The sequence below is a fragment of the Cuculus canorus genome, chromosome 22, assembly GCF_017976375.1.
Source record: "Cuculus canorus isolate bCucCan1 chromosome 22, bCucCan1.pri, whole genome shotgun sequence".
Lineage (NCBI taxonomy): Eukaryota > Metazoa > Chordata > Aves > Cuculiformes > Cuculidae > Cuculus > Cuculus canorus.
This window is the reverse complement of record NC_071422.1, coordinates 8,373,736-8,399,534: the sequence shown is the minus strand read 5'-3', so window position 1 is coordinate 8,399,534 and position 25,799 is coordinate 8,373,736. Positions and strand designations below refer to the sequence as shown.

At 61.3% G+C, this 25,799-nt stretch overlaps 5 protein-coding genes across 8 annotated transcripts; 3 read left to right on the top strand and 2 right to left on the bottom strand.

Moving 5' to 3' along the window:
* Window positions 1–220: 220 nt before the first annotated feature.
* Window positions 221–2,590, bottom strand: TMEM234 (transmembrane protein 234). The gene is made up of 5 exons (XM_054086556.1): window positions 2,560–2,590; window positions 1,947–2,098; window positions 1,544–1,610; window positions 1,281–1,373; window positions 221–590 (listed from the first exon to the last, which is right to left on the bottom strand). The coding sequence occupies exons 1-5, from the start codon at window positions 2,573–2,575 to the stop codon at window positions 529–531; spliced, it is 390 nt and encodes a 129-aa protein (XP_053942531.1). The 5' UTR covers window positions 2,576–2,590; the 3' UTR covers window positions 221–528.
* Window positions 2,591–2,599: 9 nt separating this feature from the next.
* On the top strand, window positions 2,600–7,943 carry EIF3I (eukaryotic translation initiation factor 3 subunit I). Its single transcript, XM_054086554.1, has 11 exons — window positions 2,600–2,664; window positions 2,857–2,949; window positions 3,125–3,212; window positions 4,248–4,313; window positions 4,650–4,799; window positions 4,886–5,013; window positions 6,090–6,200; window positions 6,639–6,728; window positions 7,045–7,118; window positions 7,234–7,326; window positions 7,618–7,943. Exons 1-11 carry the CDS (start codon window positions 2,662–2,664, stop codon window positions 7,697–7,699), a joined length of 978 nt encoding a protein of 325 aa, XP_053942529.1. The 5' UTR covers window positions 2,600–2,661; the 3' UTR covers window positions 7,700–7,943.
* A 197-nt stretch (window positions 7,944–8,140) lies between these two features.
* On the bottom strand, window positions 8,141–13,464 carry LOC104060128 (myotubularin-related protein 9-like). 4 transcript variants are annotated; one of them, XM_054086549.1, is made up of 10 exons: window positions 12,489–13,464; window positions 12,229–12,288; window positions 11,854–11,962; window positions 11,127–11,504; window positions 10,790–11,007; window positions 10,507–10,668; window positions 10,256–10,397; window positions 9,941–10,161; window positions 9,176–9,327; window positions 8,141–9,042 (listed from the first exon to the last, which is right to left on the bottom strand). In XM_054086549.1, the coding sequence occupies exons 1-10, from the start codon at window positions 12,677–12,679 to the stop codon at window positions 8,879–8,881; spliced, it is 1,797 nt and encodes a 598-aa protein (XP_053942524.1). In that variant the 5' UTR covers window positions 12,680–13,464; the 3' UTR covers window positions 8,141–8,878. The 4 variants fall into 4 exon arrangements, with proteins under 4 accessions (XP_053942524.1, XP_053942528.1, XP_053942526.1 ...); XM_054086553.1 differs by lacking the exon at window positions 12,229–12,288 and having other exon boundaries at window positions 11,127–11,300; window positions 11,429–11,554; window positions 12,489–13,266; XM_054086551.1 differs by lacking the exon at window positions 12,229–12,288 and having other exon boundaries at window positions 12,489–13,288.
* A 483-nt stretch (window positions 13,465–13,947) lies between these two features.
* FAM167B (family with sequence similarity 167 member B) lies at window positions 13,948–16,053 on the top strand. Its single transcript, XM_054086555.1, has 2 exons — window positions 13,948–14,539; window positions 15,471–16,053. Exons 1-2 carry the CDS (start codon window positions 14,084–14,086, stop codon window positions 15,732–15,734), a joined length of 720 nt encoding a protein of 239 aa, XP_053942530.1. The 5' UTR covers window positions 13,948–14,083; the 3' UTR covers window positions 15,735–16,053.
* A 1,373-nt stretch (window positions 16,054–17,426) lies between these two features.
* Window positions 17,427–25,645, top strand: LCK (LCK proto-oncogene, Src family tyrosine kinase). The gene is made up of 13 exons (XM_054086700.1): window positions 17,427–17,671; window positions 20,571–20,677; window positions 20,794–20,875; window positions 20,959–21,049; window positions 21,185–21,283; window positions 21,412–21,515; window positions 21,627–21,776; window positions 22,175–22,327; window positions 22,940–23,119; window positions 23,492–23,568; window positions 23,654–23,807; window positions 24,301–24,432; window positions 24,722–25,645. Exons 2-13 carry the CDS (start codon window positions 20,576–20,578, stop codon window positions 24,922–24,924), a joined length of 1,527 nt encoding a protein of 508 aa, XP_053942675.1. The 5' UTR covers window positions 17,427–17,671; window positions 20,571–20,575; the 3' UTR covers window positions 24,925–25,645.
* The last annotated feature ends 154 nt before the right edge of the window (window positions 25,646–25,799 follow it).

Sequence of the window (25,799 nt, the reverse complement as noted above, 5' to 3'; positions counted from 1 at the left end):
GGCAAACCCTTCCTTCCTAGGGACCAGCTGCCCTGTGGTTACTTCACAGGCAAGAGGCACTGCAAGATTTTGAGGGGGAAGAGCCAGGTGGTAACCGCAGTGCTGGGATCGTGCAGCGCGGGCTGTCTTGCGGCAAGGTGCAGTGAAGGAACCCCTTTCACCTGCTTCGGAGAGCTCCGGAATAGATCCCTGCTACAGAAAACCATCCCAGAAGTTCCCTTTGAATGATTTATTAATCATTTATTATCCCTTCAGCATTGTATAAGATGATTTAATCATCCTTGCAACACCCACAAAGAATTCCTTCACCCAGGACATTAAATAGGATGTGCACACCTTGCGGCGTGCCTTGTTCTGCCCTGGTGCTCAGGGAATAGAGTCCATGTTTTCATGGGTTTTGACATCTGGGTGTCAAACACGGCTTCCGAGGTGGGACAGAGCCATAGAGTCTGCTGCTGAGGCAGAAGCCGCCCCTCCAGCCACTGGTGTTACCCTTGGACAGGTTCTCTTCCTTTGCTCCTGTCTCATTTAGGAACCAGCCACGCAGAGTGTGACTCCGAGGACAGTGAGCAGCATTCCTGCCACAGCCCCTGTGGAAACAAACAGTTACATACTGGGAGCTTAGTTCAGTCAGACCTCACCACTAAACACACGCTGCTCAGATGTCACGGGAAATAGGACAGCACAAATGTCTGGATAGACAGGAGCTGGACCAGGGGAATTCTGAAGGATTTGGGATGCTCAGGCTGCCCATGCGCATTGGGTAAAGCAGGTTTCTAAGGAAACGCTGCCGGATGCCATACAGCTGCTTAGCAAAAACCAGGCTTAAACAACAAACAAACGTGTTTGTGTACTCCTACAGTGGCTGAGCCAGGCCCTGGTGGGTTTAAGCTTCGGACTTTCCTGCCATCTTCTAGCCTTCTGAGCATGATAATGTTACTGTAGGATGCAAGGGCAGGAAAGGGGGGTGGGCATTGGCATTAGGGGGATTAAGAGCCATCCATTTTCCACCTTATTTAGGGGTTATGCATCTCATTAGGTAAAGGCTCAGGTCTATAAACTCTGCTGGCTTAGAACAGCAGATTCTTGCTTGGAACTTACTGGCCCTGCCTACTTAAGAATCCATTCCACCTCCTGTTCAGGTTCTGTAGCCAGAACTACTACGGAACCAGTTGAAGCCCTCCTGTGGATGTTTGCTGATCCTTAGGAGACCAAAGGGCAGCCCACACCCACTCTCAGACACAGAGATGACTGGAGAAAACATTTTCACTCTTACTCACTTTTACCACCGATGTCCTCTCCCAGAATCCTGCCCGTAACCAGCGTGACGATCAGCGCCAGGGAGTTACAGAGTGGCACGGCCAGCGACAGGTCTGGAAGAGAACAAATTGAACACATGGATAACCTCATACACATTGAGACACCCCTGTTTTGTTGGTGATTATAACGAGACAGCCGCTTAGCTGAGTCACCAGCGTATTTAATAGCACTGATCCTCCCAAAACCCCAACCAACCCGCTCCATGAAAGCAAGGAGAACTGACCTGTGGATGCCAAGGTGAGGTAGAAGAGGAGAGATCCACCTTGATTGAGCAGAAATGGCACCATGTACTGCAGGAAGAACACAAGCTGTCAGCTGCTGCTTGCAGATCCCCAGGGGGGCTGCTCAGCGCCTTCTGCCCATCTGCAGAGGCGCATTCTGCTTATTTCATGCAAAATATGAAGGTTAACAACCTGCCGCCTAGTAAAGCGGTCTCAGTTCTGTGTGTAAAGAGCAGTGCTATAGGCAATTAAAAGCAATATTAGTGTGGATAAAGCACTATGATGACAGACGGGATATTTAACAGCTAGTAAAAATCTTAAGTGCAGAAGTAGAGAGGGAGGAACGGTCCCAAATGCAGTGTGACCACAGCCATCTCCTGGCCCACAGCGTCGATGGGGTCGCACCTTGTAGCGGAGGCTGAGGAAGTGGATCTCGGCCAGCAGCTGCTGCAGGCGGCCCTGGCACTGCACCTCCTCCAGCCCCGCTGCACCCGTCCGCAGGAATGGCCCCGTGCTGCCCCACAGCACGGCCACCAGCACCAGCGCCGCTGCCTCCCCTGCAGCACAGCCAGGGCTCAGCACCCGGACACCCCAGGGGCACTGCAGACCAGCAGCCCACCCTGTGCCCACCTTCCCCCTCAGCAGCCCACACTGTGCCCGTATCTCCCTGCTCAGGAGCCCAATCCATTCCCTTTCTTCACCCTCAGAAGCCCAGCCTGTGCCCACGTCCCCTCCCTCAAGAGCCCATCCTGTGTCTTCCCACCTCAGCAGCCCACCCTGTGCCTGTCTCTGCACTCAGCAGCCCAATCTACTCCCATTTTCCCCCCTCAGCAGCCCAGCCTGTGCCCATTCCCCCCCTCAGCAGCTCTACCTATGTCCGTTTTCCCCCCTCAGCAGTTCTATCTATTCCCACCTTCCCCCCACAGCCGCCTAGCCCATGCCCGTCTCCCTCCCCCTCCGCCATTGCTCCCCACTCTGTTTCCATGTTCCCCCAATTCAGCCCAGCATATGTCCAAACCCGGAAGTCCGCCCATCGCCGCGCTGACGCAACTTCCGTCTCACGCACGCCCTGACCCGGAAGTGACGGCCCGGCGCGCTCCCACGCCTCAGCGCTGCCGCCATGGTGAGAGTGGGGCTGCGGGGAGGCGCTCGGGGCTGGAAAGAGGCGCTGGGACGCGACCAGGGCCCTCGGGAAGGGGCTTCAGGGCCGCGGGGGCGCCGGGGGATGGCATCCGGCACCCCCGCGGCCCTGGAACCCCGCCCGGGGGCGTTTGTCCGCCCCCCCGAAGCATTAAATGTCGTCTCCCCTTCACAGAAGCCCATCCTGCTGCAAGGCCATGAACGTTCCATCACGCAGATCAAGTACAACCGCGAGGGAGACCTGCTTTTCACCGTGGCTAAGGATCCTGTGAGTGCAACGAGCCCTCCTACCCTCTTTCTCCCTCTCCTCTCCCCTGTTTTCCCCTTCTCTTAGTCGCCTCCCGCCTTGCCCCCCTCTTCCTCCACACCTGCTTTGCCCCCTTTGTTTGTCCCCTCTTAAAACTCAGCTCCCATCACAGTAATGGGTGTTTTTCTTCTCCTAGATTGTCAACGTGTGGTATTCAGTGAATGGAGAGAGGCTGGGCACCTACAATGGGCACACGGGAGCCGTCTGGTGCGTGGATGCCGACTGTATCCTTTGATGGCAGGAACCGGTTTGTCTGCCCTGTGTCTTTCTTCACAGTCATAGAATCGTGTGGTTAGAAAAGAGTTTTGAGATCATCCAGTCCAGCTGTCCCTGTCTGCAGCTAAACCAGATCCCTGATACTGTCTTTTAAATGCCTTTATGAATGGGGACTCCACCTGTCCTGGGCAGCCTCTGCCAAGGCTTTACAACCTTTTTAGTGAAGGAATATTTTCTAATGTCCACTCTAAACCTCCCCATGATGTTTTCTCTCATCCTGTCACTTGTTACTTGGGAGAAGACACCAGTGCCCGCCTTGCTACAACCTCCTTTTGGGCAGTTGTGGACAGTGATGAGGTCTTCCCTCAGCCTCCTCTAGGCTCTACTCCCAGAACCCCTGGGCTCTGTTCCCCTTCTCTGGGCAGGCTCCAGCCCCTCAATGTCTTTCTTAGAGCGAAGGACGCAAAACTGAACGCAAGATTTGAGGTGCAGCCTCACCAGTGCTGAGTGCAGGGGTACGATCCCGTCCCTGCTCCTGCTGGCCACCCCATGATGGATCCAAGCCAGGGTGCTAGTGGCCTTCTTGGCCACCTGGGCCACTGCCAGCTCTTGTTCAGCTGCTGTCAACCAGCACCCGCAGGTGTGCACTTTTCCCCCAGACAGCTTTCCAGCCACTCTTCCCAAGCTTGGAGCTGCACAGGGTTGTTGTGTCCCAAGTGCAGGACCTGACACTCGGCTGTGTGTGTTGAACCCTATACCATCATCCAGTTGAGGTGATTCCTCCCGGCTGCTGCACTGTTTCTTCTTGATACAGTGCGTGTTGCTCTCAGCAGGGACTCCTCCCACTGGATCAGGGGCTCTAAGCCCCATCCAGCCTGGTCTTGAACCCCTCCAGGGATGAGGCAGCTGCCACTGCTCTGGGCAGCCTGGGCCGGGGCCTCCCCACCCTCACAGTGAAACGTTCCTGGTGCATAAACACTCTCTGGGTATCCAGACTGCTTTTTGGGCCTGAAAACGTGGATATTCCTTAACTGGTGCTGCAGGGGACACGCGACATGTGCTCACCGGCTCCGCGGATAACAGCTGTCGGCTCTGGGACTGCGAAACAGGTAAGGCTCTTTCCACATCACTGCATTGGAGTCCCTGCCTGGTCTTGCTGTGGAGTCTGCTGAGCTTGGACTTGGTGGCCCAATGCAGGCTTGTTGTCCCCTGTGACAGCAATCTGAACGTGACCGCAGGCTGCTAGGGAGGAGGGTTTGTCCGATACTTGGCTTCTAGTGGATATTGAGTGAATTTACTCACTTTGCTGCCCACGTAGTCAAAGCGAGCGCTTGCTGGTCGCCAAACCTGCCCATCAGCTGCGCCTGGGGCTCTCGCCCTGCCCGTCGTTTGCTGTGCATTGTTCACCTCGCAGTGAAGCCCCTGACACTCTGCTCTGTACTCAGGAAAGCAGCTGGCCCTGGTGAAGACCAGCTCCGCGGTGAGGACGTGTGGCTTTGACTTTGGAGGAAATATCATCATGTTTTCCACGGACAAGCAGATGGGATATCAGTGCTTCGTGAGCTTCTTTGACCTCCGGGACCCCAGCCAGATCGGTGAGGAATCCAGGCGACGAGGGGAAGCCTTGAGCGCCAGGGCCGGTGCCACTGTGTCTGTATGTCTGTCTCCTTCCTTCCTGCAGAGAACAACGAGCCTTACATGAAGATTCCCTGCAGCGATTCCAAAATCACCAGTGCTGTGTGGGGCCCTCTGGGAGAGTTCATCATCGCAGGACACGAGAATGGGGAGCTGAACCAGTTCAGTGCCAAGGTCAGGCTGATGGGGAACAGCGTCTCTGTTGGGCAGCTGTTGGGGGAGGATATCGCGCTGTTCCTGTTGTGCTCATGGGACGGAATGTGGGCTTTATGGCTCAGGCCAGCAGTGGTGTGGAAGGGCAGTTACAGGACGCAGCTCTTGTGCTCAAAGCTGAGGTGCCAAGGTCTGCAACAGTGACATCTTAGGAAGTGTGGGTTGGGTGAGGGGATAGCGAGGTGAGTTGGGAGCTGGCAGAGCTCCGAGGGTTGGGATCAGCGGCACAGAGCCTGTTGGCAGCCTGTGGCTAACCATGTTCCCACATTGGGCCCAGTCTTGTCCAACATCTTCATCCATGACCTGGATGAAGGAACAGTGTGACCCTCAGCATGTTTGCTGAAGCCTGGGCGTCCTGCTGGACCACAAGCCAACCATGAGCCAGGAATGTGCAGTTGTGGCCAAGGAGGCCAGGGGTATCCTGGGGTGCGTGGAGAAGAGCGTAAGGAACAGGTGAGGGAGGTTCTTCTCCCCCTCTGCTGTGCCTGAGGGAGGCCCCATCTCAAGTCTCGTGTCCAGTTCTGGGCTCCCTAGCTCAGGAAAGACAAGGAACAACTGGAGAGAGCCCAGTGGAGGCCATGGAGATGCGGAGGAGTCTGGAGAAAAGCAGATGGAGAGGGGATCCCATCAGTGCTAATCAATATCTGTGACAGGCAGGGGCCGGGAGGAGGGGACCAGACCCTGCTCAGTGGTGCCTAGCGATAGGACAAGGTGCACAGGGCATATACTAGAGCCCAGGAATTTCCACCTGAACATGAGGAAAAACTTCTTTCCTGTGTGAGTGATGGAGCACTGAAACCAGCTGCCCAGGGAAGGAGTGGAGTCTCCTCCTCTGGAGAAATCCAGACCTGCCTGTATGCTCCTGGGTGACCTGCAGGAGGTGACCCTGCTTTAGCATAGGGGTTGAACTGGATGAGCTCCAGAGACACCTTCCAACCTCACCACTCTGGGATCTCCTAGATTGTTCTTACGGGGGAAGTTGTGTGTACGCTCGCTTCCCTTGCCAGCGCGCTGACACTGCTGTCCTTCCCCTTCAGTCCGGGGAGCAGCTCTCCAACATCAAGGAGCACACCAAGCAGATCAACGACATCCAGACCTCCCGGGACATGACCATGTTCATCACGGCCTCCAAGGACAACACAGCCAAGGTGAGCCTCCGGTCAGGAACACAGTGGGCTGCGTTTGGGTGTTGCTTTGCAGGATGGGTGTCTGTGTGCACATGTGCTTGCAGGAACTCTGCTCAGAGCTGTGACTGTCGCAGAGATTTGCTCCCTGGGAATTGGAGTCAGTGTAAAGTCCAAGCTTGGTGGGAAAGCTCTGTGGGAGAGGGGAGGCCCCACCATGTTCTGTTCACAGCGAGGCGCTGGAAACAGCATTGCCAAAGTTGAGGCTGTAGTTTGCTATCTCAGGAATGTGACAGAGGTGGGAGTTGCTGGTGTTTGGGGATTCTGGGGATAGTGTTTTTGGGATGTGAGTGCCCATGAGCGACTGTAGAGCCAACATCTGCCCAGGTGAGGCCATGCAGCCAGCTCCGTGTGAGCCAACGGAGCTGCCAGCAGAATAACTCTGTCCCTTTTCTCTCCAAGCTGTTTGATTGCACGACACTTGAGCACTTGAAGACGTTCCGGACAGAGCGACCGGTCAACTCTGCTGCGCTTTCCCCCATTTTTGATCATGTGAGAACCAGCTTGTTGTAATGGGATTGCTATGGCTCCTGCCTTGTCCCAGGCTGCTGGAAGGCAGAGTGTGGCATGGGTCTGGGGAGCTTTACTGCTGTCTGGTGCAGGAAACAAGGCCTTGTGTCCTCTGATCTACCAAGCATGTTTGGGAGGTGTGGGGATCTCTCCAGAGCTGAGGTCAGGCCTGCTCTGGAGTTTGTGGGACCTGCTGGGTTAGCAGGAGTCTTCCCCAGGTCTCACCTTCCGCTGCTCCTGGCTGCCGCCGAGCCTGGGACACAAAGCACTGAAGCGTTGTGGGTTCTCTCTGTTGCAGGTTGTGCTTGGTGGTGGGCAGGAGGCCATGGATGTGACCACGACCTCTACCAGGATTGGGAAATTTGAGGCCAGGTTGGTGCCTTTCCTCTGGCAGCACTCACCCGGGGCGCTCCTGGCAGCCTGGGCACCTTGCTCCCCAGCCAGGCTCCTGACGTCCGTGATCACTGAAGTCTTCTCCTTCTCCCAGGTTCTTCCACTTGGCTTTTGAAGAAGAGTTTGGCAGAGTGAAGGGTCACTTCGGTCCAATAAACAGCGTTGCGTTTCACCCCGACGGGAAGAGGTGAGGATCTGCGGGCTGTGTGGCCGGCCCCGGTCGGTCAGGATACAGCTGGGCTCGCAGGAGCTCTGTGGTGGGAGTGGAGCCATCACCTTCCTCGTTCCCCCATTCCAGCCTCTGCTGCCCAGGGGTCACACTGATGCCCTACTCAGTGTTTTGGCTGCCTCAGGGGTGTTTTTTTCCTCTCCTGTGACTCCTTTTTTTAGAGGTTGTTGCGCAAAAAGGCTCCAATGTCCATGTAAACCGAGGCTCCTGGCAGCGCTGGTGACTTTATCCTGTCTTTCCTCCCTACAGTTACAGCAGTGGGGGTGAGGATGGCTACGTCCGCATCCATTACTTTGATCCCCAGTACTTTGAGTTTGAATTTGAAGCTTGAAGGAGGACTCCCTCTTCTCTTCCTTCTCCTCTTCCAACCCATCGGTTCCTGCGCAGAGGCCTGCAGTGAGGCTGCTCCGCAGGAGTGGGAAGCAGCGAGCAGCGAACTTGGGGTGGAGGGGGCTCAAAAGGGGAGGACTGGCTTTCCCAGGAGGCAGGGAAGGCGTGGAAAGGAGCTGGGCTGCCTGCCCGCCCCTGGAGCTGCTCGCTTCCTGCCCTGCAGAGCATATTTATACATTGGGGGAGAAAAAAAATAGCAGGAAATAAATAGAAATCTTTTCTAAACATGAGAAGAAGCACCTCCGTGGAGCTTTTTTTGGTCTGGAGCAAAATTAACTGGAGCGCTCTGCGTTCCAGGCTCTGTCAGCAGTGCCAGCTCCCTACCCTGGTTTCTCCCAGGCCTCTCTCCACCCGGGTCACTCTTTCCCAGGAGGATTGCAGCTCTGTCTTGGGCCCGGCCCCAGAGTGTGAACAGGCCGGAGCGCAGCAGCCAGGGATTGTTTTCCACACGCGCCGGTGCTGTGTTTATTTGCTGGACTGACTCTCAGCCAACTTTCCTCATGGAACAGTCATTTCCTGCACTGTTGTGTTGGTGCTGCAGATCCTCCTCCTGCCCTCTCACCCTGCTCTCTCTGCAGGGGTGGTTTCTCTCTTTCCTTCCTCAAAACTGGGTTCAAGGGCAGATTCCTGGTCCGGCTCCCAGCTCAGAGCGACTGATGCAATGCTTAAACTGCTGCAGCCGGCGTGCTGCTCGTGGAGGGGGTGTTGCAGGTTTAGTGTGTTCTGCTGCTCAGTTTTTGCTGTGCTTCCTGTGCCTGGCAGCCGGACAGAGGCTGCAATCCTGGCATGCTGCGGCGCGAGCCCCACACGCTGCCTCCTGCTCTGCCAGTGGTCCAGGCAGGAGTACTGCTGACATCCCACAGGGAAGGAGCCTGCCTGGGAGGGAGCAGGGCTGTTTGTGTTAGTGCAGAAAGAGGCGTGGGCTGTGAGAGAGACCACTTTACTGAAATAAGCTCTGTCTGCACAGCCCAGAGGCTGCAGAAGGGCATCCCTGTCCCCATCCAGGCTCCGTGGGGCCTGTGTCCTGCACAGCGCTTCCCACGGAAAGCTGCAGCATCACCTCGGCCCCGCAGCCCACGGGGATGGGGTGAGAGGTGATCTGGATTGCCCACGCTGCCGTTCACCTTTCATTGTCCTCTTGAGCAGCAGCGTTGGAGAGGGACCGGCTCAGACTGTTCCCTGCGCTCTCGTTGACTGGGGAATTGCTGCTTTCTACCAACCGCTGAATCTCTGCCCAGGCCTCATCCAGGTACTGGGATGAACGGATCCATCGGAAGAACAGCCCTAGGAGAGAAGGGGCTGTGTGTTACTTTAGCTGTGCCACAGCCCTCTTGAGAGAGGGAAATGCAGAGCAGCTCTTCCTAACCCGCCCCGTTCTGAGCCAGAGCTGGGGTTCTGAGGGCTGGGCCCAGCTCACCCTGCCAGAGCTGGATGCTCTGTGGCTCCACGGAGGGCCAGATGACCAAGGCGTTGGGCGAGTAGAGAGGGTTGAGGTACTTCTTCCTCTCGGCGGGCTGGTTCAGCCAGCCCCAGAGGGAGAGCGTGCTCTCCTTCACCTTGCACAGGCACCTGGGGAGAGTGGAGACGCCGTTCAGTCCTGGCTGTGAGGCTCAGGCTGAGCTGAGCCAGACCAGAGGAGGCCACGAAGATGATCCGAGGGCTGGAGCACCTCACGTACGAGGATGCACTGAGAGAGGTGGGGTTGTTCAGCTTGGGGAAGAGAAGGCTCCAGGGAGATCTTAGAGCAGCTTCCAGTACTGAGAGGGGCTCCAGGAAAGCTGGAGAGGGTCTCTGGATCAGGGAGGGCAGGGATAGGATGAGGGGGAACAGTTTTGAGCTGAAAGAGGGGAGATTGAGATGAGATCATAGGGAGAAATGTTCTGTGAGGGCAGGGAGGCCCTGGCCCAGGTTGTCCAGAGCAGTGGTGGCTGCCCCGTCCCTGAAGGGGTTCCAGGACAGGTTGGATGGGGCTTGGAGCCCCTGATCCAGTGGGAGGTGTCCCTGCCCATGGCAGGATGTGGCACTGGATGGGATTTGAGGTCCCTTCCCACCCAAATCTTTCCATGATTTGAAGTGAATGGGAGGGCTTTGTGCTGCCTGGTCCGGCGGGGTCTGCCCCGGGGTGCGATGACCCTGGCATCGCTCCCAAGGGTTGGTTCTTTCCCCCTCCCTCCCCACTTGCCTCTCCTTCTCGTTGTTGCAGAGGAAGGTGCCGTAGGCAGAGGCGTAGGCATTGTCGAAGAGGGTGAGGAGAAGGCGCTCATCAAACTCCAGGGAGAAGGGGAACTGGCGGCTCAGCTGCCACACGCAGTCGAGGAAGAGGAGGAAAAGCGGTGCCTCCTGCTTCAGCCGGGCATGGGAGTAGGCAGAGCGGGCGCAGCGGAGGTGGAAGGGGTGGCCGGCCTTGGGGAGCCCCAAGGGGACAACAGAGTTGAGGAGGGGCAGGGGGTACCCAGCTGCACTGAGATCCCCGGCTCCTCGGGACTTCAGGTCTCACCTCGATCCACTCTCGCTCCAGCAGCCCCTGGAAGCCCAGCAGCGTGCGGCAGGATGGGTCCAGGATCACCTGGGCCAGCGCCGTCACCAGTAGCGTTGTGTCCGTCCCCTCCGCCCCGTGCACCAGCACGCTGGCCTCCTCCCTGACGGCAAGCATGGGTGGTTAGGGTGATGTCGGCTGTGCTGGGGCGATGCCCACAGCTTGTGCCACACTGAGAGCATTCCTGAGGGGGACAGTGGGGTCCCCCTTACCTGTCCATGCACTGGGCGGCCAGGCAGGCGGTGCTCAGCGCCGCCTTGACGTGGCTCAGCCAGCGGCAGCTCTCCAGCCGGCTCAGCCACCGGTCCATACTGATCGAGGTGTCATTGCAGGCTTCCACCAGCTTTGTGAAGCTCTCCTGCAGCGGGCGGCCTCTGGGAGGGCAGGTAAGTGGTGTCATAGTCTTTTCTGGGGGTGCAGGAGTCACCGTGCCACTAGCAGGGCAGCGTGATCACCTGTGTCACGAGAGCGCTAGGCCTCTGCGCAGCCCCTCACCTCTCCAGGGGCCGGTGCAGCCTCCTCCACTGGGGGTAGGAGGACTTGGGCTCTGTGCCACCCCCCGTCATCCGAGCCTGCTTCGCCGCCTGGGCTGACCGCGTGTCGATGATGAAGCCGCGCTCCCCCTCGTCCAGCACTGTCCCCAGCAGCAGCTCGTCCTCCAGGCAGCGCTTTCGGTTGGGGCCGGTGAGGGGCTGGCTGCTGCGGAGCATCGCCTGCCGGGTGAGAGATGGGCAGTGAGAACCGGGGGAACCCAGAGGTTGGGGGGCTTCAAACCACCTTTGCCCGAGGGCCAGCGGTGGCCGCAGAGGGGCAGGAGGGGACGTGGACTCACGGTGCCGTTCTTGCGGTGGTAGTAGCTGAGGATGGGGAATCGCCCGCCCTGCCGGAATCGGGCAGCCTTCCTCAAGATGTCATCGTCCACTGCCGCTGGCACGATGACGGCAGGAGGGTACGAGGGGCAGGTGGTGAAATCCTGGTTCACCTCGCTCAGCCGCCACCGGTTTGTCTGGGGGAGATGCAAGGTGGGAGCTGCCTCTGGTGCCTCCCCGGCAGCGCGGGCCCCGGCAGGCAGCCCGGCACAGAGCGGGAGTCGCTTCTGCGCCAGCCCAGCAGCGTTTCTCCCTCCAGGCTCACCTGCGAGGCGATCTCTTGGAAGTGCTGCTCGAGGGGGAAGAGGCGCCATCCTTCCTCCAGCCTCGGGCTCTGGGGTCTGTAGAAGAACGGGTACATCATCATCACTGAGTCCACCGAGGAGAGTGCCTGGAGTGGGAGCAAAGGTGGAGATATTGTGGGCGGAGGGTATGGACCAGAGCGCATCTGGGAACGTCCCCACCGTGTCCCCAGGGTCTGCGGACCCCATCCCTGTTCCTCGCTCCTGGCCACATCCCAGGGGCACGCGAGGGCTGGGCCGGCAGGCGATGGCACCACCGGCCCCGCAGGTGCCTCGTGCCAACGCTGTCCGGGTGGTGAGTGTTTACCCACATTAATGACGGACCCAGAGCAAACACCGCGAGCGGCCGCTTGCTCCTGCCAACCCTTTGCGCGCTGGCGCAGCTCACCTCGATGGAGCTGGCGATATTGAGGCACTCCTCCATGCCCGGGATTTCCAGCTGCAGCACCTTCAGGTCTTTGCACCGGAGCGTGATGGTGCCGGAGGAGCCGGCGAGCCTGCGGGTGGCAGGGGAGGCTCAGGGCTGGCTGTGTGTCCTTGCGCACAGACAGACACATGGACAGGTGACAGTGCTGAGCTGCCATTGCCCCTGGGAGAGCTGAGTGGGACCAAGCGGGAGGGCTGTGCCGGGGCGCGTGCCGAATCGCTGGCTCTCAGCACTCCCAAGGTGGGATTTCCACCATCTCCCTGCCCTGCTGGGCACCGTGCGGGTTGGCACGGGGCGGGGGGGTTAGCGGAGCGGTGAGAGCCTTAGAAGCCAAACCTGGTGTCTCGCGGGGAGCCATTAGTCCGGGGGGGCTGATACCAGCCCACGTTCTGCGCTCTGAGCACGGAGGAGAAGAGGAGGTCAATGCCCGGTGCCACCGGTGTCTGCGGCGTGGACCGGGGGGACGAGGCTCAGCGGGCAGCACCGGGGGCAGCCGTGCCAGCCACGGGCACCGGGAGACCAGCGGGGAACTGGGGGATCTCCAGGCGAGGCGGGGGTGGAAGGGAGCGTGGGGTGGGCTGTGGGGGAACACCCACCTCTTCTCCACAGCATCCACGCTGCGGATGAGCAGCCAGAGCTCCAGCGTGCCCGGCCGGTCGTCGCGGCAGGAGGACAGGAGCAGGTGGTGGCTGGTGATGCACAGGGTGCCCCGCACCGCCGGCAGCCCCGCGCGCGACAGCACCACGCGCTCCACCGTCGCCGTCTTGATCAGCTCCGAGAACTCCATGGTGGTTCTGCGGCCGCAGGGACCCGCAGCGGGGCTGGAGGGAGAAAGGGGAAATCCTGCAGCGGCCCAGCCTGGAAACCCGCTCTTCCCCCTGCGTCACGCCGGGCCCCGCAGCCTCGCCCTCCTCCTCGTGTTTACACTGTCACCCACAGCACACGGAGCTTTCACGCTGCAAAATGCAGGGCACCGAGGCCAAATTCACTCCCCGGCAACGCTGTCGTTGCAGATGGGGAAACTGAGGCACGGGGCCGAGTGGGGTTGGCCGGCTCCAGGCTCACAGGCAGACCCCGAGCCAGCGACCCGTGCCCTGTGCTGGCTGCGCTGCAGGGTGGGGAGTTTTGCCGCTGGCGGGTTTTTTGCAATGCCAGTTTTGGGGGTTGTTGAAAATGCAACTGAAAATGCAACTGCTGCCTCGCAGGGAGCAGCTTCAGGCCCTTTCCTGCCCTCGCTGGGGCTGCACCAGCCCCTGCCTGAGCCCGGCACCAGCCTCACCCCAGCTCCCGGGGGCTCTGCCTGTGCCCACAGCCCCTGGCACTGGAGCAGAAGCCCCTGCCCAGCGCCCCAGGTGAGGAGGAGGAGGGTGAGCAGCTGCTCTGCCTGCCTCCTCCCCCCCCCCCAGCTGACCTGCTCTGCTCGCTGGCTGGTGGGGCGCTCCGGAGGCAAGCGGCAACCTTGGGGGGCAAGCAGGGGTCTTTGGGGGCAGCAGGGATGGTGGGGTGCAAGCAGAGGACCTCAGGGTGCCAACAGGGAACTGCTGGGCGTGAGCAGGGGACATCAGCGTGCGAGCAGGGGACCTTGGGGTGCATGCAAGGCTCTCGGGGGGCAAGTGGGAGAGTGAGGGGTGCAAGCAGGGACCTTGGGTGCAAGCAGGGAACCGCTGGGGGTGAGCAGGGGATGTCAGCGTGCGAGCAGGGGACCTTGGGGTGCAAGTTGGAGACTGTGAGACACAAGCAGCTGTGAGTGCTGGGGTTTATGGGGTGACTGGGGGGCACAGGGCAGCTGCCCCAGAGCTGGCAGTGCCGGGGGGTGCAGGTGGGACCCCCTCTCCTTGGGGCTCCCCCCAACCCCTCCCGGCGGGGCTTCCTCCCCGGAACGTGGCCCCCCCCCCTGCTGGGGACAGCAGTGCCAAAAAGGAAAAGAAAAGGGAAAAAAACCAACCAAACAAAACCAAAAAACCCCTTCCTTTGCGCTTTCTGGATAAGGAAAGTTCCTGCCCGGTGGAATCGTTCTTGGTGTCCCCAGCTGTCACTGCTGGGGGGACACGAAGAGCCGCGAACAGCCGGAGGGAGAGGGGAGGTCGGAGCTGTGGCCGGAGGGTGGGTGGACGTCCGTGGCTGCTGGGTGGGTTTCTGTGACCATTGGGTTGGTGTCCATGGCCAGCGGGTGGGTGTTTGTGGCCAGTAGATGTCCCTGGCCAGTGGGTGGGTTCTGAGACCCGTGGGTGGGTGTCCGTGGCTGGGGTGCTCCTCGCCCTGGGGGTGCAGCAGGGCAGGGGCTGTGTTTGCACTGCGGCTCCGAGGACGGAGAGGTCACCCCAGGGCTCGGGGGTCCTCGGCGGGTGCCACCATGCCCCTCGGCCAGCTGAAGTTCAAGGAACTGGGCGAAGAGGAGCCCACCTGGGAGGAGGAGGAGAGCCTGGCCAGCGTGAAGGCGCTGACGGCCAAGCTGAAACTGCAGACGCGGAGACCTTCGTACCTGGAGTGGGAAGCCCGGGTGCGGGGGCAGCCCTGGCAGAGCCGGACCCCCGGGGGGGCTCGGGGGGCAGAGCAGCGCTCTGGGCACCGCCAGGACGAGCAGGACCGCGGAGTCTGCGGCTTTGCCACCATGGAGGCAGCTCTGGAGTGGGTCAGGACGGAGCTGGTGAGTAGATACTGGTGCAATGGGGGCATGGGGGTGGGCAAGGGCTGAGCCCAGGGCAGGGATGGGGGCGCGGGGCTCCTCCGGGCAGCGGGAACGCTCGCAGCCCAGCCTCGCGCAGCAGCCATGGGACGTGCCTGGGAGCGCCAGCCGCAGCGCGGTGCTTCGGTGCTTTGCTGAGCATGGCTGGAGTGTGGGTTTTTGTAAGGTGGGGATGGTTCTGCGGTGCCACAGCGCTGCCCGTGTGCCCCGCACAGCGCCGGGCGTCACAGCCCTGTCGGGGTCAGTGCTTTTCACCCCCTTCCTGCCGGCTTTGCTGGTGGCACAGCTGCGGTGTCTTCAGAGATGATACCAAGGGTGGTTCAGCCTGGAGAAGAGAAGGCTTGGGAAGAACTTAAAGCTACTTCCAGCACTGAAAGGGGCTCCAGGGAAGCTGGGGAGGGGCTCTGGATCAGGGAGGGCAGGGAGGAGATGAGGGGGAGCAGTTTTAAGCTGAAAGAGGGGAGATTGAGATGAGAATTTAGGAAGAAATGTTGTTCTGTGAGGGTGGGGAGGCCCTGGCCCAGGGTGCCCAGAGCAGTGGTGCTGCCCCATCCCTGGAGGGGTTCCGGGCCAGGTTGGATGGGGCTCGGAGCCCCTGATCCAGTGGGAGGTGTCCCTGCCCATGGCAGGGGTGGGACTGCATGGGCTTTGAGGTTTCTTTTGACCCAAACCATTCCATGATTCTGTGATTCACTGGTGTGGCACAGCTGGGATAACTTTCATGGAGTGGCACAGGCAGCAACAGCCTTGAGGGTACAAACCCAGCGGCAGCTGAGCCGGCTCTGGGCTGTGACCCTGGCACAGACCCGGTGCCCACCCCGAGGCTGCGTGCGTGAGCTCTGCCAACTCGGCACCAGTCCTGCTCCGGTGCTGATGCCGTCTCCCTGCGCAGCGGGACATGCAGGCTGCGGACCAGCGCCTGGCGCAGCAGCTGATGCGCCTGCGGGCGCGGCTGCACCAGCTGAAGGTGGAGCAGGCGTGCCACCAGCACAAGGAGATGCTGGACGATGCTACCTTCGGCCTCGAGGGCTGCGAGGAAGACTCAGACCTGCTCTGCAACATCCCGCCCAAGGCCGCCTTCCTGCTCTCCATGCCGCTCAAGCACATCGGCGTCACCCGCATGAACATCAACTCCCGACGGTTCTCCCTTTGCTGAGCACTGGGACTGTGCCGAGTGCTCGGCATCGAGCACGGACAGGAGACTTGTGGATACCTACGGATACATCTGGACCTGGTGGGGCTCGCAGATCGCTCCCCAAATGCCCTGGGGGCTGCCGAGCTCCTGCTGGGGCTGCGGCGCTGAGCCGCGGTGCTGCCAGCCATGCGCCTTGAACCCCGTCCCACGGGCATTGCCACCATCCCCATCGGGCACGGGGGGTTTGGGGTACCCAGTGCCCTGTCCCTAAGGGTGGTGGGGTCAACCACAGTGGGCAACGTGGGGAGCGCCTCTTTGAGAAGGAATAAAAGGAGGGGAAGGTGAGACGGGATGTTTTTCCCTTTTTTTGGATGCCCCCGGGCACACGCCTGTGCCTCCAGACGTGGCTCCTCATCCTCCGCTGTGGGGACAGGGGGTGGCAGGAGGGACTGTGCCTTCTCCAGCCATTCTCTTGGAATCTGGTTCATGGGATGGGCGGCTTCCCACCGGTTCCTGCTGCAGGACGCCCCCGTGCCAGGGGAACGGCGTCTCTGCTGCGGGGCTCTCTGCGGGCACCCTGGCAGCGGGTGGGTGCCCGGGCTGCGCCGCCGCAGGAAGCACTCATCACCCAACCCGCTGCCAGTGATGGGGTTGTTTGTGAGGTTTGAGGCCAGGAGGTGCGGGGGCCACTCTCAGGGTCTGGCAGCCCCGTGCCCCCACCCTGCCCCACCTCCCAGCGCCGCACCGGGGGCAGGGGGGACCCCAGGGGCAGTGCCAGCCCTCGCCAGAGTGGTTCGCTTTTGGCTTTTTGTCCTTCCTCCGTTGGCACCAAACCCTTTACAAAGGAATTTGCCGCTTGGGGATGTGACTTTCACAGAACGCTGCTTGCGAGCGGTGCCAGGGAAGCTGGGGTGTGAGCCAGGGGTGATTTCAGGGGCTGATTCTCCTTCCCAGGGTGGCAGCAGGACACGGGGAGAGCCCGGTGCGCGCCCCAAGGCTGCGCCGCGCCCCAGGGCCTGGCAGCGCTCCCCGGCACCCCTTGCTCTGGGTGCCTGAGGTGCTGGTGGGCAGGATGGGGTCCACCTCTGTGGCTGCTGCTGGGAAACGTCCCTGCCAGGGCTGATGCTGCGTCTGGTGCCACCATCGTGGTACCCCCCCAGATGCCGCAGCCCCCCCGGCACAGCTGGGCTTCCTGCCCGGGCCTCCGCAGCGCCGCCGGCGGGTACCTGCGGCTTCGTGTTTGATCACAAAAGCCAAGACAATAGTGTTGTGGTTGCTCTGCTCTGAGCTGTCTCCAAAAACCCGGGGCTGGCAGCCTGGCCAGGGCACAACGTGTCCCCTCGGCTTCGGCCACTGCCACCGTGGCTCTTGGGGCACCTGGTGTGATGGCCGAAGCATCCATCACAGCCTCTGCACGGTCCCACAGGGTTGGGGTGGCTGTTGCAGCACTGCCAGCGCACACTGAGCTCCGGAGAAGGGGCAGCACAGGGATCGGGGGGGGCTCAACCAGCCCAGGCGGCGGGTGACAAACCCTCGCCCATGGCTGTCCCCTCGCTGCACGTCACCCAGTCCACAGGACTCTGCTCCTCCACCGGCCGAGGGGCTCAGCACCCCCGTGCCCATCGGACACAGGGCACTGGGGGCCGGGGGCACCTGGGGCAGGGACCCTGGGTGCCGGGGTGGCAGGAAGCCGTCGGGGTTTGTCACTCGCTCTTGCGGTTGTGCGCGAGCTGTGAACCAGCTTCTCTAGAGTTTGCTCATGAGGCAGGAAACCGGGGCAGGCGGCGAGCGAGAGCGAGCAGCGGGGATCGCGTGCCCGCGGGGGGTCGTCTCTGCTCCCCAGAGGGTCCCCGCGCTCCTGCCTGGCATGGGGAGAACGTGAGCCCGGACGGTGCCTTCGCCCCCGCTGCTGAGCCATGGGAGTCTGAGAGCGGCTGGTCCTGCCGCGCTGCCACCAGGTAACGGGGACCTGCGGGTGAGAGGGTTTGTGCCTCCCGATGGGAGCTGGGGACCCCCAGGGGCCCGCAGAGGGTGGGGGTCCCATTGCGCTCTCCCCTTGGAAGGGCAGAAATGGGGGTTTGGGCTTGTGGTGGTGAGTGGACGTGAGCGAGGAATGGGGGAGCAGGGCTGTGCCCCCCATTCCTCTGTGGGGTGAGAGCCACTGCCTCAATGGCCTCCGTTCCCCTGGGGTGTCTGCCTGGGGTGGGAGTGTTGAGCCCCGTTTCCAGGTCAAGGTGGGAGTTCTGTCCCCTCGCCTGCCCGGCTGTGGGTGGGAGCAGCGTGGGGACGGGCAGCTGGTTAGTGCTGCTCCATCGGGGTCCACTGCCTGGTTTGGGGGTTCGGACACTGCGATACATCTGGTTTCGATGCTGTCTCAGTGCAAACACCACTGTGCCACAACAGCAGCTTTGGGGCCATGGTGTCCGCAAGGCTGCACCAGTGCAGGGATGACCATCCAACTGGGTCACCACTGGGTTGGGGATGTCCGGGACACCCCAGTGAGTCTTAATGAGCATCAGTGTCAGGGTCAGCACAGCCTCCAGCCCTCCTCACGCCTGCCCACGCTCACGAACAAACCAATCAGACCCGTCCTGAGCAGCGTGTGCGGAAGGGCCAGCACAGGGCAGCTCCTCGGGAAAGAGATGGAGGTCCAGACCCACGCCCAAGCGAAGCCGAGGAGAGATGCACACAGAGGGCTGTGCAAGGACACTAGAGCACACCCGCAGCCACCTCTCCGGGGACACCTACACAGCCCTCCCTGGCAGCCTTCGGAGGAGAAATTCAGTTGCACAGATGTAGACACAAAACCTGACTTCAAACACGGCGTTTTGCTGGTGTGGCCCTCGCACTGCACAGGTGAAACAGCTGCTCAGTGGAAATTGTGCTGCGGCTTGAGTACATAACAACAAAAAACAGCACAATAGCAGCACCTCCCTCCTCTCCCCGTCTTCGTGCAGGAAGGAAAAAACACCTCCTGGCAGCGCTTGCCTTTGGTGAAGGTGTCTGAAGGGCTGCAGGCAGGTCTGGGGGAGCAGGGGCTGCCCTGGGGGACCAGGGTTGTGCTCGGAGCTGGGCGTGGGCTTTGCTGCTGCCTTGCCTGCGCCTCTTGCCCGCAGCCGGGCTCTGCGGCCGAGCCCCTTTTTGGGTTCTGAAGTGTGTTCCTAAATAAGCATCGCTGGAAGCTGAAGGCACCAGGTTGTTTTTTAGCATTCAAGCCCCCAAAGCAGCATAGCACAGCACCGGGAGAGCTGCCTCGTCTGCCCTCTCTTCGCCAAAATCACCCAGCACCGGCCGCCGGGCAGCCGAGGCGGCACTGGGGGAGCAGCCTCTGCCGCTGCCACACGCTGAAACAGCCGTGACGACCCCTTCCCCAAGGGAAAGGGCTGCAAAACCCCGGCAGCACGGGCTGGGGGTGCTGGCAGCACGGGCTGATGGCCAGGGAGTGGCACCGGGGGGCTGGCAGCACCCTGGGGACCCTGCGCCCTCCCTGGGGACCCGCTGCGAGGCTCTTCCCTCTGCCCAAGGGGACACACACTCAAACGAAGCCCTCCTGCCACGCACTGAGAGGTGGATTGAAGTGGGTGCTTGTGGAAACACAGCAGTGCAACAGCTCCCGGGTAGGAAACCGAGGAGAAACCCGTGCCAGCAGCCAGCAGGTTCCAGCAAAGCAGCTGCTGGGGCTCAGCTGGCCGCTGGGAACGCAGCCCGCTGCGGGGCACGGCAAGGCCAGGGACCCCTCCAGCTGCACCGCCTCACCACCAGATAAGCGCTTCTGTGCAGCGTTTGCCGAAGCAGCCGCTGGTTTGGGGTGCGGGGGCAGACACCTGGGCTGGCTCGTGGCCGTGGGGGGCTCCCAATCCAACCGTTGGCACCTGATGCGCACAGAAACCACCCCAGGGCCCCCAAAGAGCCGCTGGGCAGAGCCTGGAAAGAGGATCTGGGGGACACGTGTTGGTGGAGATCAATCCTGGCGGTGTAGGCGAGGGGGATTCTGTGGAAGGGGTTTTTCCAGGGCCGTGGGCTGCTGTTTCCACGTGATGCACTGCCGGGGCTGCCGGCTCTGTGCCACGCTCAGCTCTCACAGGAAGGCAAGAGCTGTTGGGTGGTGGGCAGAGCCCACGCGACACTCGTAGCATCACTGCCAGGGTGCCCCGGTGCCCACACCGCAGTGCCAGGGACCCTGCGGCACAGCCCGGCATCGGTTGGCATCGCCACGGCCAGGGCTGATGCTTGAGGTTGTGGGGGTCTTTGGTGTCTTGGGGTGAGCTGAGGAGGAAGAGGGGCCACCAGGCAGGGATGGGGCTTCAAGGACATCCCTGATGCAGGAGAAACAGGAGCACAGCACCAGGGCCAAATGCGCCGGGGGAGAAGGAAATCGGAGGTGATGCAGCGTGGGTGGAAGAACGTTCACATGCGCCTCTGACCCCAGGAGCCACTTCTAGTTCTGGGGAGGTGCCTGATCGAGCCAAGCCTCGTTGCAGGGCCAGGCAAGGACCTGTTAATTGCTAATGGGCTCTTCATGATTGTTGATTTGATGGGGAATGCAGGGATCAGCCCAAGGGCTGGAAAGTGGGAAGGAGCTGGTGAAGGAAGCAACACCAGGCTGTGCTGATGGGAAAAGAGAGCCTCAGGCTGGGGACTAATTAATTGCCTTTAGTGTTTTTAATTAACAAAGACAGAATAAAATCAAGAGGAAATATGGCTGGTGGCAGAGTCGGGGGCTGCCCCTCGTTCAGCTGAGGGGTGTGCGATGGGCCGTGCGGTGTGGGCAGCCAGACGGAGGGCTGCAGGGCTGGGGATGTGCTGGAGCAGGAGAGGCACAGCCGCGGGGGGTCATTGCCTCTCGCTCCCCTACAGCCACCATGGGCTGCTGCTGCAGCTCGGACTACGACGACGACTGGATTGAGAACATCGACATTTGTGAGCACTGTAATTACCCCATCGATCCCGACAGCAAGCACCAGGTAAGGAGGGGGCAAGCAGAACCCCTGTCCTGGTGGCCAAAAGCCTCCGGAGGTGGCCACGGGATGGGCAAAGCCCGGGAAAGCAATAGCTCACAGGTCTCCTTGTCCCCTGGCAGAGGCTGATCCGCAACGGCTCCGAGGTGCAAGACCCCCTGGTCAACTACGAGGCCACGTCTCCGCCGTGCTCCCCGCTGCAAGGTGAGGTCTGGTTGCGGTGGGAGGTGGTGGTGGACACCCCCCGGTTGGCCACTGCCACCCTGCCCCTCTGCTTGCCCTCCCAGATAAGCTGGTGGTGGCCCTGTACAACTACGAGCCCAAGCACGACGGGGACCTGGGGCTGCGGGAGGGCGAGAAGCTCCGCATCCTGGAAGAGTGAGTGCACACCGATGGCCTTCCAGCACCCGCACCAGCGTGACCCTGCGGCTCCTTGGCATCCCGGTGCTGCTGGGGAGGTCGTGCGGGGTCCTGGCAGCCGCGGGGGGGTCTCACCTCGCTGTGTCCTTGCAGGAGCGGGGAGTGGTGGAAGGCGCAGTCTCTCACCACCGGCCAGGAGGGTTTGATCCCCTACAACTTCGTGGCCCTGGTGAACAGCCTGGAGCCCGAGCCGTGAGTAGGAGCTGTGCCCGGGCAGCAGCCACAGCGACGGAGAGGGAAAGCGCCAGGAGCATCCCTGAAGCGCAGGTGGGTGAAGGTGGCCTGAGCCCCCCAGCCCTAACCCTGCCCCACGTCCCCAGGTGGTTCTTCAAGAACATCAGCCGCAAGGATGCGGAGCGGCAGCTCTTGGCGTCAGGCAACACACACGGCTCCTTCCTCATCCGAGAGAGTGAGACCACCAAAGGTACGGTCCTGCGGGCCCCGCCGGCATCTCTTGTCAAAGCACTGGGAAAGGCACTGGGGAGCACGGGAGGAGTGCTGGGGTCCTGCTCCCACACCGTCCCCCTCTGCCCAGGCTCCTACTCGCTGTCGGTGAGGGACTTTGACCAGAACCAGGGCGAGATGGTGAAGCACTACAAGATCCGGAACATGGACAATGGCGGGTACTACATCTCCCCCCGCGTCACCTTCGGCAGCTTGCACGAGCTGGTGGAGTATTACACACGTACGCACCGCGCAGTGGCCATTCCTGCCTGCGGGCAGGGATGGGATGGGGATGGGGATGGGGATGGGGATGGGATGGGATAGGGATAGGGATGGGGTGGAATAGGATAAGGTGGGGATGAGATGGGATGGGATGTGGATGGGAGCAGTATGAGGTGGAGTGTGATGGGCATGGAATGGGGGTGGGATGGCGGTGAATAGGATGGTATGGTATGGAATAGGATGGTACGGGCATGGGACGGGGATGGGATGGGGGTGGATAGGACGCAGTAGGGTGGGACAGGGTGGGATGAGCAGGACATGCTGCTATCTATGCTCCAGCAAAGTCCTCAGCTCTTGCTGGGCAGCCGGTGCCCTCTGCCTGCGCTGACGCTGGCTCTGCCTGCCCCTGTGCCGCAGGCAGCTCCGATGGGCTGTGCACCCGCCTCGGCAAGCCCTGCCGGACCCAGAAGCCACAGAAGCCGTGGTGGCAGGATGAGTGGGAGGTGCCGCGTGAGTCGCTGAAGCTGGTGGAGAAGCTGGGAGCGGGGCAGTTTGGAGAAGTCTGGATGGGTGAGTCAGGGTGAAACTGGGTGCTTCCCCCAGACAAGGGCACTGGGTGGGCAGTTTTGGCCGGGCCCCACGGCATCCTCAGCCAGGAAGGGGTCTGGATAGGGTCTTGCGTGGAGCCACCAGCACAGCCCCAGACCTGGGACCGTGGCTTTTGACAAGGGCCCTGGAAGAAGGGAGAAAACCCACAGCTTGAGCAGCCCAGGGACAGATCTGGTTTGCCCAGAGCAATGCAAGCTTCCCCTGTCTCCCATCCCTTACCACCCCTGCGCTCCAGACCCTTCCCCAGCTCCGTTCCCCTTTTCCAGATGCCCTCCAGCCCCTCCATGTCCTTAGAGTGAGGGGCCCAGAACTGAATGGAGGATTCAAGGTGCAGTGTCACCAGCGCCGAGTACAGCGGGACAATCCTGTCCCTGCTCCTGCTGGCTGATCCAAGCCAGGATGCCGTTTGCCTTCTTGGCCACCTGGGCCAGTGCCGGCTCATGTTCAGCTGCTGTTGAGGGACGCCCTAGATCCACAGAGCAGCCCCTATGCTTGCCTCGTCCAGCACTGCTATTTCCACACATCCCCCAGCCATGCCTGGTGAAGGGATGCTTCTGCTCTGTCTCTCCGCAGGCTTCTACAACGGCCACACCAAGGTGGCCATCAAAAGCCTAAAGCAGGGCAGCATGTCCCCCAGTGCCTTCCTGGCAGAGGCCAATCTCATGAAGAACCTGCAGCACCCACGGCTGGTGCGGCTCTACGCTGTGGTGACGAAGGAGCCCATCTACATCATCACAGAGTACATGGAAAAGGGTGAGGGCACCCAGGCGCTGCCCACCATGGGTTGGGGTGGCTGGAGGATCTAACGAACTGCGGTCCCTTCAGGTCCTGGCTGTTTCCATCCATTCTTGGAGCCAATTTTGGCATTCTCTGCCTCCTCATGGTCTGCCTTTGCTTCATTGCTTTCCTACCAGTCGGGAGCTCAGGGTCAGCCTTACAAAGGGGGCACCTTGCAGGCGGGGTGATCCCCTGCCCATCGGCTCACGCCTGCCTTTCTGGGGGCTGCAAGCTGCCCACCCCCGTGCTCGGTGTTGCAGTGGCGGCTGGTGAACCCAGAGCTGCAGCACCCAGCGCCAACGGGCAGCCTGGGGTGGGGAGGCAGTGCTGAGCCCATCTCCATCGCAGGCAGCCTCGTGGACTTCCTCAAGACCTCAGAAGGAGTCAAGCTCGGCATCAACAAGCTGCTGGACATGGCCGCGCAGGTGAGGGGGCACGGAGCGCAGCGCTGCGGGCAGGGAGGGCTCGGCCGGGGCTGGAGCTATTAATTGCAATCCCTCCACGCCGCAGATTGCCGAAGGCATGGCCTTCATCGAGGCCAAGAACTACATCCACCGCGACCTGCGGGCTGCCAACATCCTCGTGTCGGATGCCCTGTGCTGCAAAATCGCTGACTTCGGGCTGGCCCGCCTCATCGAGGACAACGAGTACACGGCTCGCGAGGGTGTGTACCGTGCTGCCTCAGCCCCACGCGTGTTTGCCCAGCCCTGCTGTTGGGGTGCCCGCAGATCGGGGCCACGGGAGGAGGAAACCCCCACCCACGCCATCCTGGACTCCTCCGGGGGTCCCCGTGGGAGCTGCAGGACTGTGGGCAGCATTGGAGAGGGAAGCAGGGGTCCTTTCCCCCACTCCATCTCCCTTCCCTAAGCTGGAAGGGGGCTGTGAGACCTCTCATGCCCACTCAACCCTGCATTTGGTGGGGTGACAGCCCTATCTGGTGGCTACCGCAGGAGCAGATGTGCTGGCCCACCCCGGGGGCTCCGTGGCCAGCCAAGCAGTGGGGACCGGGGGGGTCTGCCTGTCACCAAAGCCAGCTGGTCCCCAGGCGCACAGCAGGGACAGAGGCTGGTTCAGGGCTGTCACATCAGGTTAAACAGAGAGGGACGTTTCCAGCTCAGCCTTAACGTTTTATTTTCTCCCCTCCTGCTGTTTTTCAGGGGCTAAATTTCCCATTAAGTGGACGGCGCCGGAGGCTATTAATTATGGAACGTTCACAATCAAGTCTGATGTCTGGTCTTTCGGCATCCTGCTCACAGAGATTGTCACCTACGGCCGGATCCCATATCCAGGTCAGGATTTCCCAGCAGCTGCGTGGCAGAAGGGCTTGCACGCTCACGCACGCGCACACCCACGAGTGTATGCATGCACTCCCGCACGCACGCACACGCCCCGAGCCGCCCCAGCTGGCTCTTTTCCCTGCCAGCCCGCGATGGTTTCGACCGCTTCCCCAAAAGCCACCGGGGGTTTCAGAGGCAGCAGAAGGGGAAGGAAGCTTCCCCATGGGATTTGCCAACGCAGGATGCCTCCTGCGAAACGAGGGGTGCCCCAATTTCAGTGCCATGAACCTTGTCCTTGCAGGGATGACGAACCCTGAGGTGATCCAGAACCTGGAGCGTGGCTACCGCATGCCACAGCCGGACAACTGCCCACAGGAGCTGTACGAACTGATGATGCAGTGCTGGAAGGAGAGGCCAGAGGAGCGTCCTACCTTCGAGTACATGAAGAGCGTGCTGGAGGACTTCTTCACCGCCACCGAGGGCCAGTACCAGCAGCAGCCGTGAAGGCCCCGCAGTGGCCGGGGATGCCTTGCGTTGCGGGGCCGGGGGGTTCCCCTCCTTGTTCCAGTCCTCACAGACTCCACACATCGCCATGAGGCACTGGTGGACACTGCCTGGCAGTAAAGATTTGAAGTGCTTCAATGGAGCTGGAGATTTCACACACACTCCCCCAGAAGGCAATGGATGGCCAAAGCCAAGTGACTCTGAAGCGTGGAGGGCTGCGCGTGGGGGTCTGGAGGGGCTGGGGGGTGCCCACCACGCTGTCCCTGCACTCGCCCCGTTGCAAATCCAGCGGCACTCAGGGCTGCCCAGGGCCACACCGGCTCCTCATCCTGCTCTAGTGGAGCCTTGCTTGCCTCCTTCAGCCCCATGACGGCGGTGAAGGTTCTTCCCTAGGGTGGTGGAGCCCTGGAACAGCTGCCAGGGCAGCAGGCATGGCACCAAGCCTGACAATATTCCAGATGCATTTGGACAATGCACTGAAGGAAGGATTGCTTAAGCTAATTCATTCCCTTAACATAATGATTTGTTCCTTCCTTTAGCACTCAGACACATGGTGTAAATTTTGGGGTTGCCCTGTGCAGGGAAAAGACTTGGACTCGAAGCTCCTTGTGGGTCCCTTCCAACTCAGGACATTCTGTGACTGATTCTCACCCACCCTGGGTGGGATAAAGCCAGGATCTGAGGGGGCCTCCTACCCTGTGGCCCCCCCGCCCCGGGATGGTTCGCCCCCCTCCCCCCATCCCTGGAATGGTTCCGCCCACCTAGACCCTCTCCTCCTTTCCCCTTTCCCCCCCCGCCCCAGCGATGGTGCACCCCACACGGTTCCCCCCCCCCCCCCGCGCCGCAGCAGTGGTACAGCCCAACCCCCCCGCCTC